This window comes from Tasmannia lanceolata, unplaced genomic scaffold (genome assembly GCF_043159265.1).
Source record: "Tasmannia lanceolata isolate RefF3 unplaced genomic scaffold, GAP_Taslan_0.1 ptg000037l, whole genome shotgun sequence".
Taxonomy (NCBI): Eukaryota; Viridiplantae; Streptophyta; class Magnoliopsida; order Canellales; family Winteraceae; genus Tasmannia; species Tasmannia lanceolata.
Window position 1 is genome coordinate 23278947 of NW_027518714.1, and position 14138 is coordinate 23293084.

Sequence of the window (14138 nt, forward strand, 5' to 3'; positions counted from 1 at the left end):
GTCGGGGTTAATCAAGATTTTGGACATATGGTCCGGATTCCTAAAAGCCTCCCCTTCTGAACACGTGGCCTTTTTGGCTTAGGGGTAGGTTCTCTGTATTGTTTTCAGCGGATAGGTTCTAGTATTTCTGGGAGCTTTTCTTGCGGTCGTCTCAAAAGATGACGTATGTTGGTTGCATTACGGATACGATAGTAGATTGAATAGATTTGCTTGATTTAACTGATGTTTCAATAGTTGTCTATTCTCGTGCGGAAATTCCAAGATAATAATATCCTTGGTTTTGGCGGTTTTGCTAATAAGCAATCCCTTAAAGGTAATGACGATTGTAGTTTGTTAAGAGTATCTGCTCTTCTAGGATTGGAGGGTAGCATAAGAGTAGTGGGGATAATCTTTTTTTTGAAAGAATTAATGTAGTTTTGGAAGCCGCCGCTTCGGCGCATTTAATGGTACCTCATGATAGCGGGAAATTTTATAATGTGGTTATCTGGGCCCTTAATATTCAGCCTGAGGCGGTTTTGGAAAGCTCATTTCGAGGCGGTTCATTTTCTCTGGTTTTTCCTCTCCTTGCTGTAGGAAATAATAGTTATGTAGAGATGGGAGAATAGAGATGCTTCAAGGCGCGATGTCGCTTTCCTTAAAACAATTTTCGCCCCCACCAGTTGTGTGCAAAGGGGATCCGCGAATTGCCTCCAAGATACAATGAAGCCTTGTAGGAATCTCCTACAAATGTTTGATGACGCTTTGCACAAGCGGAATCAAACCCAAATCACCTTTTACAGAACTTCAAGCCTTTGAGAAAACCACTAAAACTGTTTCTGCAGAAAATAGTTCTTGTGTACTGTTTTATGAACAAAATAACTAGAAATTGAGAGAATTAAAATGAGGAATTGCTAGAAAGAGAAAAGTACAACAATAAATGTTTCCTTATCTTTGAAAAGACAGATTTCTGCTCTTTTTATAGAGTTTTAGATGTCTATTCATTAAAGGGAAACATCCCTTCAAGACATCTCTGGAATTGGTTTGAATAATGACCATTCGATCACAACAATTTGTGATTTAAGTGTCTTGGATCATCCACAGGGTGTCCCTTGTGTTTGAAAAACATCCATGACTGTTGGGAATCAAAAGACATGAAGAAAGGTTTGAAAAATGAAGTGAATAGCCATGTATATTTCGACCCAACGGCTAGTTTTTCGAACATCCGCGGTCAACCAGGCTATCGCAGTCGCCCGCCGGCATGTTTCTGTCCTTTTATTTTTCTCGATCCAAAGAACTACGGTCAACCTCCGATACCTTTCTAGATATTATTCAAGTTTGCAGTAACCAATCCGCAGTCGCCCAGGAACCCCTGGTCTGGTCGACCAGTCCTGTCTTAAAATTGTTTTTCATATTTGAAATATTCTTCATAAAATTCATGTAATTCTTTCAAAACCATTTTGCCATTTTGAAAATTCTCTAACAATCCCCCATCATTTTCAAAATGAAAATATTTTTCTCATTTGGCTTGGAAATTTTATGCATAAATGAAGGTATCTTACGATTTGAACCTTCACTTAGTGATGACACATCAAAGTTAGCCAGAATTGCATAGTAGACGTATCTTTGAATTAGCTATTCTATTCGGCTAACCTGATACATCTTCACACATAAAACTTTGTCTTTATAGGTAGTTTCTAATGGCCAACACATGTATTGGCCGTATGTCTGTATCTCGGTTTCATGAGTGCTCTTGAGACTAGCCAAGTCCCATAGGAAGCGGCACCACTTCCACACTTACATAGGTAGACTTATTAAGAGTGTCCCTATAACTAAAACACTCTAACACCATGTTATAAGTCTATTAAGAGCCCATTTGCTCATCCTTACCCTTGAAAACATTACAGGTACCAAGCACTTTACCTTGGGATGATAATAATATATATTATAGTGCTTACAGTCACTCCATATGATGTACTTGGGCTCATTGAACTCAAGACTTGATGTCTCTTCAAGTGTTGAGTTGAGTTTCCATCATTGGTGACCATTGGTTATTAGCTTTAGACCCATCCCCATTGATGTCTTCAACATCAAATCTCTTGCAAGACCTTTTGTTAATGGATCAGCCAGATTCTGGCTTGATCTCACATAATCTATAGTTACTACTCCATCAGTAAGTAACTGCCTGATAACACTATGCCTAAGTCCAATATGTCTGGACTTACTATTGTACACATGGTTATATGCCCTTGATAGTGTGGCATGACTATCACAATGCACATATATTGATGGCATAGGTTTACGCCAAATAGGAACTTCTATTAGCAAATTCCTCAGCCACTCCGCCTCTTTACAACAAGAAGCTAATGCAATAAACTCTACTTCCATGGTGGACGTAGTTATGCAAGTCTGCTTCTTTGAAGCCCAGGAGATAGCTCCCCCACCAAGAGTGAATATCCAACCACTCGTTGATGAATGATCAACTCGCTCAGTTAACCAACTGGCATCTGTGTATCCTTCTAACACTAAAGGATACCCACTATATGACAATCCATAGTCTATAGCACCTTTTAGATATTTTAATATCCTATTTATAGCATTCCAGTGAGCATTACTAGGATTACTAGCAAATCTACTTAGTTTTCCAACTGGTCTAGTACATGTCATAGAATACATCAAACTTCCAATGACACTAGCATACTTTAGTTGAGATATAGACCTACCAGTATTAGGATATAATCATAAACTTGAATCAAAAGGTGTAGAAACCGGTGTGCAATCAAAGTGATCAAATTTCCCTAGTACTTTTTCAATATAATGAGATTGGGTAAGAATAAGGTTATTACCTTCCCTTATTATTCTAATACCTAGTATCACATCTGCAACACCCATGTCTTTCATATCAAAGCTTAATGATAAAAACTCTTTGGTTCTTGTAATAATTTGCATATTACTACCAAAGATTAACATATCATCTACATATAAACATATGATGACACATTTTCCACCTTTATACTTGCTATATACACATTTATCATACTCGTGTATCTTAAAACCATTTGACACTAACACTCTGTCAAATCTCTCATGCCACTGTTTAGGGGCTTTTTAAGTCCATATAAAGACTTAACTTACATACTTTATGCTCTTGACTAGGTAAGATAAATCCCTCAAGTTGGTCCATATATACTTCTTCATCAAGTTCACCATTCAAGAATGATGTTTTAACATCCATTTGATGAATGTGAAGCTTCTATATGGATGCAAGAGCAATTAGGACTCTAATGGTTGAGATCCTAGCAACTGGAGCATATGTATTAAAGTAATCTATTCCGACTTTTGTGTAAAGTCTTTGGCAATTAACCTTGCCTTAAACTTTTCTATAGATCCATCTACTTTCATCTTCTTCTTGAATATCCACTTACAACCTATGGGTTTAGACCCAGGTGGTAAATCAACTAATTTTCAAGTTTTATTACCCATGATTGAATCCATTTCATCATTTATAGCCTCTTTCCAAAATGCTGCATCTTGAGACTTAATGGCTTCTTCATAAGTCTTAGGATCAGGTTCTACATTTAGATCTAGCATAGTAGAAGAGAAAACCTTATTTCTTGATCCTAACAAAGTCGGGACCATATGTTTTTTTCTCTTCTATCGCTTTTACTTCATCTTATTTAATTAGGTACCTCATTTACTTTCTCTTGTGATTCTAATGAAGACTCTATAGGTGGGTTTGAATCCATTAATAGAGGAATAGATAAGAACCTGTTTTCAAAGAAGATGGCATCCCTAGATTCTATAATGATATTCATATCTATTAAGTCATTGGATTCTATAACTAAGAACCTATAGGCTTTACTATGATTTCCATATCCAAGGAATATGCATTCAATGTCTCTTTCACCTAACTTTCGTTTCTTAGGTTTGGGTATTTGAACAATTACTCTACAACCCCAAACTCTAAGATAACTTAAGTTTGGTTTTCTCTTTTAACATAATTCATAGGGGATTACATGAGTCTTCTTGTTTGGTATTCTATTCAGAATATGACATGTTGTTAACAAAGCTTCACCCCAAAATCTCTTATTTAAACCAGAATTGACTAGCATGGAATTAACCATTTTCATGAGAGTCCTATTATTTCTTTCAGCAACATCATTATGTTGTGGCATACAAGGGGCCGAAAACTCATGTATTATTCCCTCATTGTCACAAAATTCAGGGAATTGATATCCCCCTCCAGCCCTCCTCTATCAAATTTGATACACTTGATCTTAGATTCACATTGATTTTCTACTTCTATTTTGTAAGTCTTAAACTTATCTAAGATTTCATCTTTATGTCCTAACAGTTATACATGGCAATATTTTGAAATGTCATCAATAAATGTCACAAAATACCTTTTGCCTCCTCTTGTTGGAGTTTCATGCAAATCACATACATCACTATGTATTAATTGTAATAAAGAAGTAGATCTTTCTACACTAGGAAATGGTTTTATAGTTATCTTAGTTTGCATGCATATCTTACATTTATCTACCATGTTTCATCACATTTAGGAATTAACTCTAATTTTACCATGTCTTGCATTTTCCTAAAGTTAACATGTCCTAATCTATCATGCCATAATGAAATAGAATCAACCGTGTAAACTGAAACATTAACTTTATTGATATTCATCTTAAACATACCCTCATACATATAACCCTTCCCTACAAACGTTCCACCCTAAGAAAGTACAAACTTATTAGCTCAAATACAAGTTTAAAGCCATTCTTATTCAGAAGGCTACCAGAAACAAGATTTCTTCTAATTTCCGGTACATGGTATACGTCGGTAAGAGTGAGGATTTTTCCAGAAGTGAACTCATGTTCTACTTTTCCTTTGCCTTTGACTTCTGCAGTTGATGAGTTTCTCATATAGAGAACACTCCCATCTGCGACCGGTACATAAGTCGGGAATGCGCTTTTGTCTTTGCAAACATGTTTTGATGCGCCCGAGTCAATCCACCACACATCTTCACCTTCGAGGAAATTAGCCTCGGATATCATAGCAACAAATTTTTCTTTGTTTCCATCCTTGTTTCGTTGAGTGTTTGACCTTTTATATCGACACTCCTTGTAGTGACATTTTGCCAAACTGGAAACAAGCGCCTTTGCACTTCTTGTTCTTTTCAGAACCATTACCTTGATGTGGTTTCCTCTTCCGATTACCTTTCCAAGGTTGAGTAGTAGGAGCAGTAGGGGCATTTACCATATTGACATTTTCCACCACATGTACTTTAGAGGATGTAATATCTTCTTGATTCTTCCTCAACTTGGAGGGTTCGAATCAAATCTTCAAGAGACATCTCCTCCCTTTTATGTTTAAGACTTTTTCTAAAGTCTTTCCAAGATGGTGGCAATTTGTCAATAATTGAGGGTATTACGACTGAATCATCAAGATTTACCCCTTGTTGATGAACTTGACTAATGATATGTTGGATCTCATGGATTTGATCCACTACCAACTTATCATCTGTCATTTTATAATTTAAAAAATGACTTAAAACAAACGTCTTGGCGCCGGGATTCTCAGTAAGGTATTTCATCTCCAAAGCCGTCCAAACTGCACTTGCCGATTACGTTCCTTGATTGATGTCGAAGAGTTCATCGGTCATGGCACTGAGGATGTGTCCTTTGCAAAGATAATCCTCTTGATCCCACTTCCTCCTGCGGGTTTGGGCGAGTGTCTCATTTTCCACAACCACCGGTTTAGGTGTAGTTAAGACATACACCACTTTGAGAGTGGTCAAAATAAAGTCAACTTTCTTCTGCCATTTTTTGAAATTCCCTTCAATGAAACGTTCCAGTTTCACAAAGTCTTGTGTCATTTGCTTCATTGATTGTGCCATGAAGATCTCCAGTAAAATTGTCTTAAGATTGTACGAAATAATAGTTATGTAGAGATGGGAGAATAGAGATGCTTCATGGCGCAATGTCGCTTTCCTTAAGAGAATTTTCGCCCCCACCAGTTGTGTGCAAAGGGGATCCGCGAATTGCCTCCAAGATACAATGAAGCCTTGTAGGAATCTCCTACAAAAGTTTGATGATGCTTTGCACAAGCGGAATCAAACCCAAAATACCTTTTACAGAACTTCAAGCCTATGAGAAAACCACTAAAACTGTTTCTGCAGAAAATTGTTTTTGTGAACTATTTTATGAACAAAATAACTAGAAATTAAGAGAATTAAAATGAGGAATTGCTAGGGAGAGAAAAGTACAGCAATAACTGTTTTCTTATCTTTGAAAAGACAGATTTCTGCTCTTTTTATAGAGTTTTAGATGTCTATTCATTAAAGGAAAACATCCCTTCAAGACATCTCTTGAATTGGTTTGAATAATGACCATTCGATCACAACTATTTGTGATTTAAGTGTCTTGGATCATCCACAGGGTGTCCCTTGTGTTTGAAAAACATCCATGACTGTTGGGAATCAAAAGACATGAAGAAAGGTTAGAAAAACGAGGTGAATAGCCATGTATATTTTGACCCAACAGCTAGTTTTTCGAACATCCATAGTCGATCGGGCTACCGCGGTCGCCCGCCGGCATGTTTCTGTCCTTTTATTTTTTTTTATCCAAAGAACCGCGGTCGACAGACCTTCCACAGTCGACCTCCAATACCTTTCTGGAAATTATTCAAGTTTGCAATAACTAATCCGCGGTCGCCCGGGAACCCCCGGTCAACCGGCCCTGTCTTAAAATTGTTTTTCATATTTGAAATATTCTTGATTAAATTTCTTTAATTCTTTCAAAATCATTTTGCCATTTTGAAAATTCTTTAACACTTGCTTGCTCTGGATTCGGGTTCTTAATTCTAAGATGGACGCCCAAAGTAATTCGGCCTCTCTTGTTCAAGGCCACTTAGTGGCAAAAAGAGGAAATTTTCGATGGATCTCCTTGAGATGGAGGTGGCCTTAAAGTCCTTGAAATCGATGGCCTATCAGGAGGAACTTGCCTCCAAATTTTCGCCCACTTAGAGAGAAGTCACAAGGGATTCCTTAAACGGCATTGGAAGTTGTTTAAGGAGGAAGCTAAAAGGTCGCCTGAAATGTTGTTTAGGCTAACTAGTTTTTGGCATATTAAAGAATCTCATTCTCCTATGTATAAGCATCCCATATTCATCAAAATTTTGGAGGAAGAATGGTCCTCAATGCGCCTTCAGTGGGAGGAGGACAGGATGGTGGGGATTCAAAAATTGGAGGCGATGATCTCCAGAAAGAAAGCTTCAGATGATAAAACCCCATCTGATGAGGAGATCTCACCATTGGGTCTTCATGAGGAGATATATGTCTCTGAGGTTGTGAGCCTTATCCTGGAACTAAAGAAATCCTCTACCTAGCTTGTTTCCTTGGAATTTTGGTACAGAGTGGCGGTTCAAATTTTTAGGTAAGGTCCGAAGGAATAGAGAACCTTCTGTTGTGAGTTTGGTGATAGGCCCCATGATGGCATTTTGCTGGGATGACGAGCTTCTTATTGTTTTTTGCGGGAGCGTTAGTAATCCAATCGTAGGGTTGCATTGACGAATGGTAGAAGTTGACAATCATGCGGATTACTGATAAAGGACACTGGAGTGGTGAGAGACTAATTCAATGTTGAATGTATCTATCTATATGTGAACAAGAAGAATTTGATGAAGGACTATAGGAATGAGTTAGGGCCAGTATAGAGCCAGGGTTTGTTGCAGAATGATATGTAGTAGAATTAAGGAAAGGAATGGTTGGTTCATGTACTTTCTTTCCACTCTACCGGGTCTGGGTATGCCCAGCCCAGCCCAGCACAAACTAATATTTTGTATTGCAGGATGGGACTACTGGTCCCGAATGCTTTATGAATAGTTATAAAATTTGTCATCTTCCAAAAAAAAAATATGTATGTTTTAAATAGTTACAATCATATGTCACCCAAGCAAGCTATGCATATGAACTAAAGCTTTCAGACATTAAATAGATTATCTAGAAGAGAAATAAGAAAATACAAAGAAATAAACAGAACTAAACATTTCAGACATTAGATAGATTATCTAGAAGAGAAATAAGGAAATAACTCACATCATCATCCCTCAAAAATGATTCATGCAAAGACCTGCATCAACACGACAAAAACAACAATCAAACCATTCATGCTCAAGTAACTGATAGTATAAATGTATCAAGAGTGATTTTTTAAATGCAATAGGATTTTATTAATAAAGGGCAGAAAGGCTTGATGACCGAGATGGTCAAAGAGAATACAATGAGAAGAGAAAAGCAAAGGAAAAAACACGTCGAAGGTACACTATACAGATGATATCCTCAAGTAGGTATGTGATAAAAAAGTTGGATCACCTCCATCTACTCCTGATCGAGCTAGTAAATCTGCATCCGAATTGGCCGATCGCCAAACATGTTGAAACTCATCGTCAAGTCCCTCCAACTTATCCAAAATCTACTCTATGGCATCAGCATACCTCCAAGGAAAATTAATTTGGTCTCTCACCCATTTGACCACAACATTGAGGGAATCGCCTTCAGTGATTATCTTATCTGGTTGTAATTGAAATGCGAGTATAATCCACTCTAACAAAGCCTCCACCTCCGCTTCATTTACATCATTTATTATCTGATCTGGTTGTGCTTGAAATGCGAGTATAATCCACTCTAACAAAGCCTCCACCTCCGCTTCATGTACATCATTTTCCCTAATTGGTCCTGGATTGTCCCAAAGCACCTCGCTATAAGCATTCCTTACTAAACCTCTGATGCCTGCCGGTCCGAGATTGCCGATACTCAATCCGTCAAAGTTTAGCTTCAACCTACCAGGAGAGGCAGGGCACCATCTAGGATGGGGTCCATCCACACAAACCTTCCTCCACTTAATCTCTTCCCAAGACAGGTGGAAAGATGACTCCAATATCCCATAGAACACAGGAAAAGTGGATGACCAACGGACTGTCACAGAAAAGATTGTCTTCGTAAATTGTGCAAGCTTTTTTATACCCTGTTAAATACTCACTCGTTTCTTTCCATACAAACAATAGAGTGGCAGCAAGAAATAAGTTTCATAAGATATTACCTCTAGAAGACCAAGGGAAAAGTCTCCAGGACTCGAAAAGATAAGCAATTTGACAAGGGAGGACCCAACTGACATTGAAAAGACCAAACACAAAGTACCACAACCTACACATGAAGCTACACTAGACATTGTCTACAGGCTCCGCATCAGCAAGACAAAGTGAATAATGATTGACAATTAGCCTCTTGCATTGACGAAGATGATCCATCGTGAGGATCTCATTAAGATACACAGCCGGTAGAAAGCGTCAACTCTCAGAGGAGCTTTGACTTTCTAAACACTTCCAGGCTAGCGATGTACCAGATTTTTGAACAAGGGCCTCTTAAAAGGATTTAACTGTAAATATTCAGGTGAATGTCCAACTCCAAAACCTTTATCATTTCCTTGCCTCTTTATGTAAGTCAAATTAATTCTTGTGAGGAAAGAGGCTAAAGTCTCTAGTTCCTAATATAAAAAAATCTCTCTAGGGTTGAAATTCCATTCCACTGACTCATCCGCTTATCGAAAGTGTCATCCACACTGAAATCTTTGCTTTATACCACTCTAAAAGGAGAAGGGAAACCCTCCTTGAACAGTTTTCCCAAAGCAAATATCCAACCAAGGTTTCAACTTGCCCCCATCTCCCACTCATTGAATATTTTCTGGAAGAATATTAGAATTTCCTGCCATTCAAAAAAGAAAAAAGAATATTAGAATTTCCATGTTGTCTCACCAAACCATAGTCCCATGGATTCTGTAAGCATCTATCAGGGTCAATCATTCAAAGTGTGAGGCATACTTGGCATTTATTATAGAACTTCACATAAGGCATGTGTCTTCACCATACTTCCACAACCATTTTCGGAACAATTCTCTATTCATAATTTTTAAACATCTAATTCCCCGGCCTTCCTCTTTAAAAGGCTTGCACACTTCCGACCATTTTACCAAATGATACGTCTAATTGTTTCCTTTGTCATTCCATAGAAAATTTCTTTAAAGATGTTCAATTCTAAGGATGACAGACATCGGACACACCAAAAGAGAGACATGAAGTAAAGTTGTAGGTTGGTCATTACTAATTTGATGAGAGTTATTCTATAACCAAGAGAGAATTACATCAAAATAAACAAACAGGCTCATTAATTTAGCACAGGCAAGCTACACTTAAAAGAACCAATACCTTTGAAGGCACCAAACTAAACTGTGTATGATTCTGATCCAAGACCATGCCGAGTCTTCTGAGAGGACAATGGGTGTTCCGAAGGTTCTCAATTAACCTATTTATTCCCTAACAATGTATTTAAAAGAGAGTGGAATAGTGAGGTATCGAATGCCTCCATTGCAAACCTTATATTGATGTTACTAAATGCATCTGTTTTGGATGGAAGAAAAAACCTTAACTGCGTTTCTGTTCAAATTCAAAAAACAAACCATGGGGATGAGACACAATAGAACTGAAACATGCAAGAAGAGGTCATACTTTGGAACCCACCAAACTAAGCTATTTGTTCCGAAGGTTCTCAATTAACCTATTTGTTCCCCTTATATTCGTTTGATGACTGGATTCCACAGATGCTTTGGGGGTCTGCCAAACGCATAGAGGAAGGCCTAAATATGTGTCTGGGATTTTTCCTGTCTTACAACCTGGCACTTTGGCGCTAGCCTCCATCTCTGGAGCCCCAACCAATTCGCATAACCATGGATTTGGCGTAGTTCACTCTTTCCCCAAATATAGCTTCAAAACATATTATCACGGCTTCAAGATTTTTAATCTGGTTGATGTCCGAGCTACTGAAAATGAGCATCTCATCATAGTATTGGAGATGAGATGATTCTATCGTTTGATTTCCAGCCTAAAAGCTTTCGATCAAACCTTGGACTCTAGCTCTATCCATCATCTAACTGAAAGTTTCAAATATGACACTGAATAAGAACGGGGATGGAGGGGCTCCTTGGCATAAGACCCTTGGAGGTTTAGAAAAAACTTTTTGGCGTACCATTTAAGAGTATAGAGGAGCACCACATTGACGATAGACAACTTGTCATCCAACCTCTCCACTTGGGCCCAAAACTTGTTCTCATCATATATATTCAAGGCAGCATCATTCCACTTTATCTTACGCTTTTTCCATGTCTATCTTACAACGGATGCCCGATTTGCCAGAGTGATGGTAAAAAAATAAAAAATTTAAATTGACAATTTTATTGATACTGTGGAAACTACATTGGGGACCAGAGGTCCCAACCTGCAATACATAGAATCAATTAAGGATGGCCAGGAGCATACTCCTAGACCAGGTAAAAGCAAAGAAGAAAATCTACTAAGTCATCCGCTACAGTGAGGACCATGCTTCCATGCACTTTCATCATGTCGAGTAACTATTCTACTTCCCTGCCAAAATTTTACAGTCTAAAATGCCCTCACCGCTCCCCCAATATTCCACGGCACTACCCCAAGGCCTCAATTGAATCGAATCCAACAAAAATGCCATACTGAGGAGCCTCTCACACAAGGCTTTCCTCAAAATAGGCTTTTCATCACCATTTAGATAGTCATTTAGTTTGGTCTTCTAGACAAGCCATCAAAACCGAAAGAGACTCATCCAATGCTGGAACAGGGACTCTAGAAGATATACAACCCCGGAAATCGGGCTTCCAGAGAGTGACGGTAAAATTTGATACTTTCATTTACAAACAATGGTCCATCAAGAATGTCTACCTTGAATAAAAGCGCTTTGGGTTTTGAAGAAAATGCCTCCAAATGCCGCACGAAGCAGTTTTGTTAGCACTTAGCCCAAAATTTTATAGACACTTCCAACTAGACTAATAGAAATCCGCCAAACTCTTCGCTCCATCTCTTTTGGGGATGAGGGTGATGAATGTGGCTCCAGTGCTTCTGCTCAATTTTCTACGTTCGTGGAATTCTTTGAACAAGTCCATAATGTTCTTTTTCATCCATTCCCAACCATTCTGATAAAAAGCCATGCATAATCCACAAAGTCTGGGGGCTCATCTTTTTCCATGGAAAAAATGGCCCTTTTCACCTCTTCCTCTGAGAAATGTCTTTCTAATCCCACCTTAGAATCTATATCCAATTGATCAAATAGGATATTTTCTAGTGTGAAAATCGCCGCTCCAACAAGTATAGGTTCTTAAAATATGTAATTACTTCCGAGGACATGGCTATTGGTCTTCCACTCTTGTTCCATTTATCATTAGAGCATTTATTCTTTTAATTTCTTCTTATTGCACATGCAATGCTATGGAAATATGTTGTGTCCTTATCTCTTTTCTTATTTAGACATAGATCTTTGTTGTGTTGCATGGATTCTTTGCCTCCTTATGCCGAATCCGTGTGGACACGTCTCCACACACACGAATCGCACATGGATTCGCGTGGGACATACCCGGATTCTTGTTGTAGTCGTGTCCCGAACGAATCCTTTTTTTGGGCGAATCCGACACATCCTTGTCTATTTTAAAATATGAATCCTATATATCTTCCCTTTAAATGTGTTTTCTTATTATTATTTTTTTTATATAAAATCACAACCTGTACTCTTTTAATAAAAACCCTAGCGCCTCGACCCTCCACTCGAACATTAACCCCCCTCCCCCCTTCTTCGAATCTCTTAATAAAAACTCTAACGCCTCGACCCTCCACCCTTAAATTTTTCATGAATACATATACATATATTAATTTTTGTAAGAAAAATATTTTATTTAATAAAAATTACCGAATCCACGAATCCTACTTTTAGGGGTTTGCCAAATCCGACACCTTGAATCCATGTCGGATCCCGACATACGAATCTGAATCCAAGCAACCTAGGATCTTTGTCTCCATTTCAGCTCTTCCTATAGAATTATTAGGTTGTAATCTTCCTGGAGTCTGGTCCTTTCCAAAGACTCATCTGGACTGAGTTTTCTCTCTTCATACATGCCTTCAAACAGACGAGCTTTTCCAGTATGCTTGTCTTCCTTTGGTCTAACTCTCCAAGAGTTTCTTTAGCCCGACTTTTAAGCTTAAATTTTATGCATCTAAGCTTATAACCAAGCTTTACATCTGTCAGTTCCATGCCCTCTGCTTCCGGCCACCATTTCCAGAGTTTGTTGGGGAGAGAGGGTTCCTCCAACGATGCTAATTTGAAGCGACAAGGAGTTGGGCCCCACGATCCGAGTGTGAGATCAAGCAGAAGGGCTATCTCAAAAGCTCTTAGGAAGCCAGCAGTCCACTGTCGGCAAACAAGGAACTGGTCAATTCGATGTTTGATTTCACTCCTCTCCCAAGTAAATCACGCTCCAATGGTAGATCAAGAAGCTCATCCCTGTCCTCAAAATCAGAGAATCTAATCATAACACAAGACAATCTAGAGCACCCTAATCGATCTTCCATCACTGTGACATTAGTGTCACTCCTTATTGAAGCTATCACTAATCAAATTTCTAACAAGCACGGTACTCTTATGACCATTGCAAATTATATTGAACTAGATCTAATATTTCATGAAAGAAGGAGACATTGAAATTGTTTCTCACTTTGTATAGGCCTCTCACATTGAGGGCAAGGCACAAAAAAGCCAACATATTCACGAATAGCATTTGCATGGATCACTAATTGGCAAGTTTAGATAGATGGCTCTTCAGTCTCTATCTTGGGGGTGGGTGATTTTGGAGAAAAAGATTCTATGATTATTTCCGATAGTTGTAGCAACAGTCTAAATGCGTTGCTTTTACATATCTTTATTATTATTTCTATGCATGAAGGAAACTGTTGACATTTCCCCTTTGATGTTGTACAATACCTAAATAGCTCCTTATAATGAACTGCATAAAGCTGTTATCTTGTCTTCCAATTCCAAAGTCTGTCAATATAGTCACTAAGTGTAACAATCTAAATAAGAAACTGTGAATATTATCAGTAGACGAAATTTATGAACAAGTTCATCCAAAGTTTGAACACAACCATCAAAAGAGAATTAGAAGACTAACAGCTATGAGTTATGATGCTCAACTACGAACACAAGCGTGGATATGACTACAACAAGTCTGCAAAACCTAGACTTCGTGAAGACACATTGG

At 38.2% G+C, this 14138-nt stretch overlaps 1 protein-coding gene across 5 annotated transcripts in view; it reads right to left on the reverse strand.

Moving 5' to 3' along the window:
* The window catches only part of LOC143860173 (DNA double-strand break repair protein), a 64002-nt gene that overhangs the window by 19032 nt on the left and 30832 nt on the right, over nucleotides 1-14138 (reverse strand). For 3 of the 5 annotated variants that reach the window (XM_077370730.1, XM_077370728.1, XM_077370729.1), the window contains exon 4: nucleotides 8072-8105. The exons of 1 other annotated variant lie outside the window; for it this stretch is intronic. In XM_077370730.1, the coding sequence (XP_077226845.1) occupies nucleotides 8072-8105 (34 nt within the window). Of the gene's footprint in view, nucleotides 1-8071; nucleotides 8106-8347; nucleotides 9280-14138 lie in introns of those variants that run through there. One more of the 5 variants, XM_077370731.1, reaches the window with a different exon arrangement.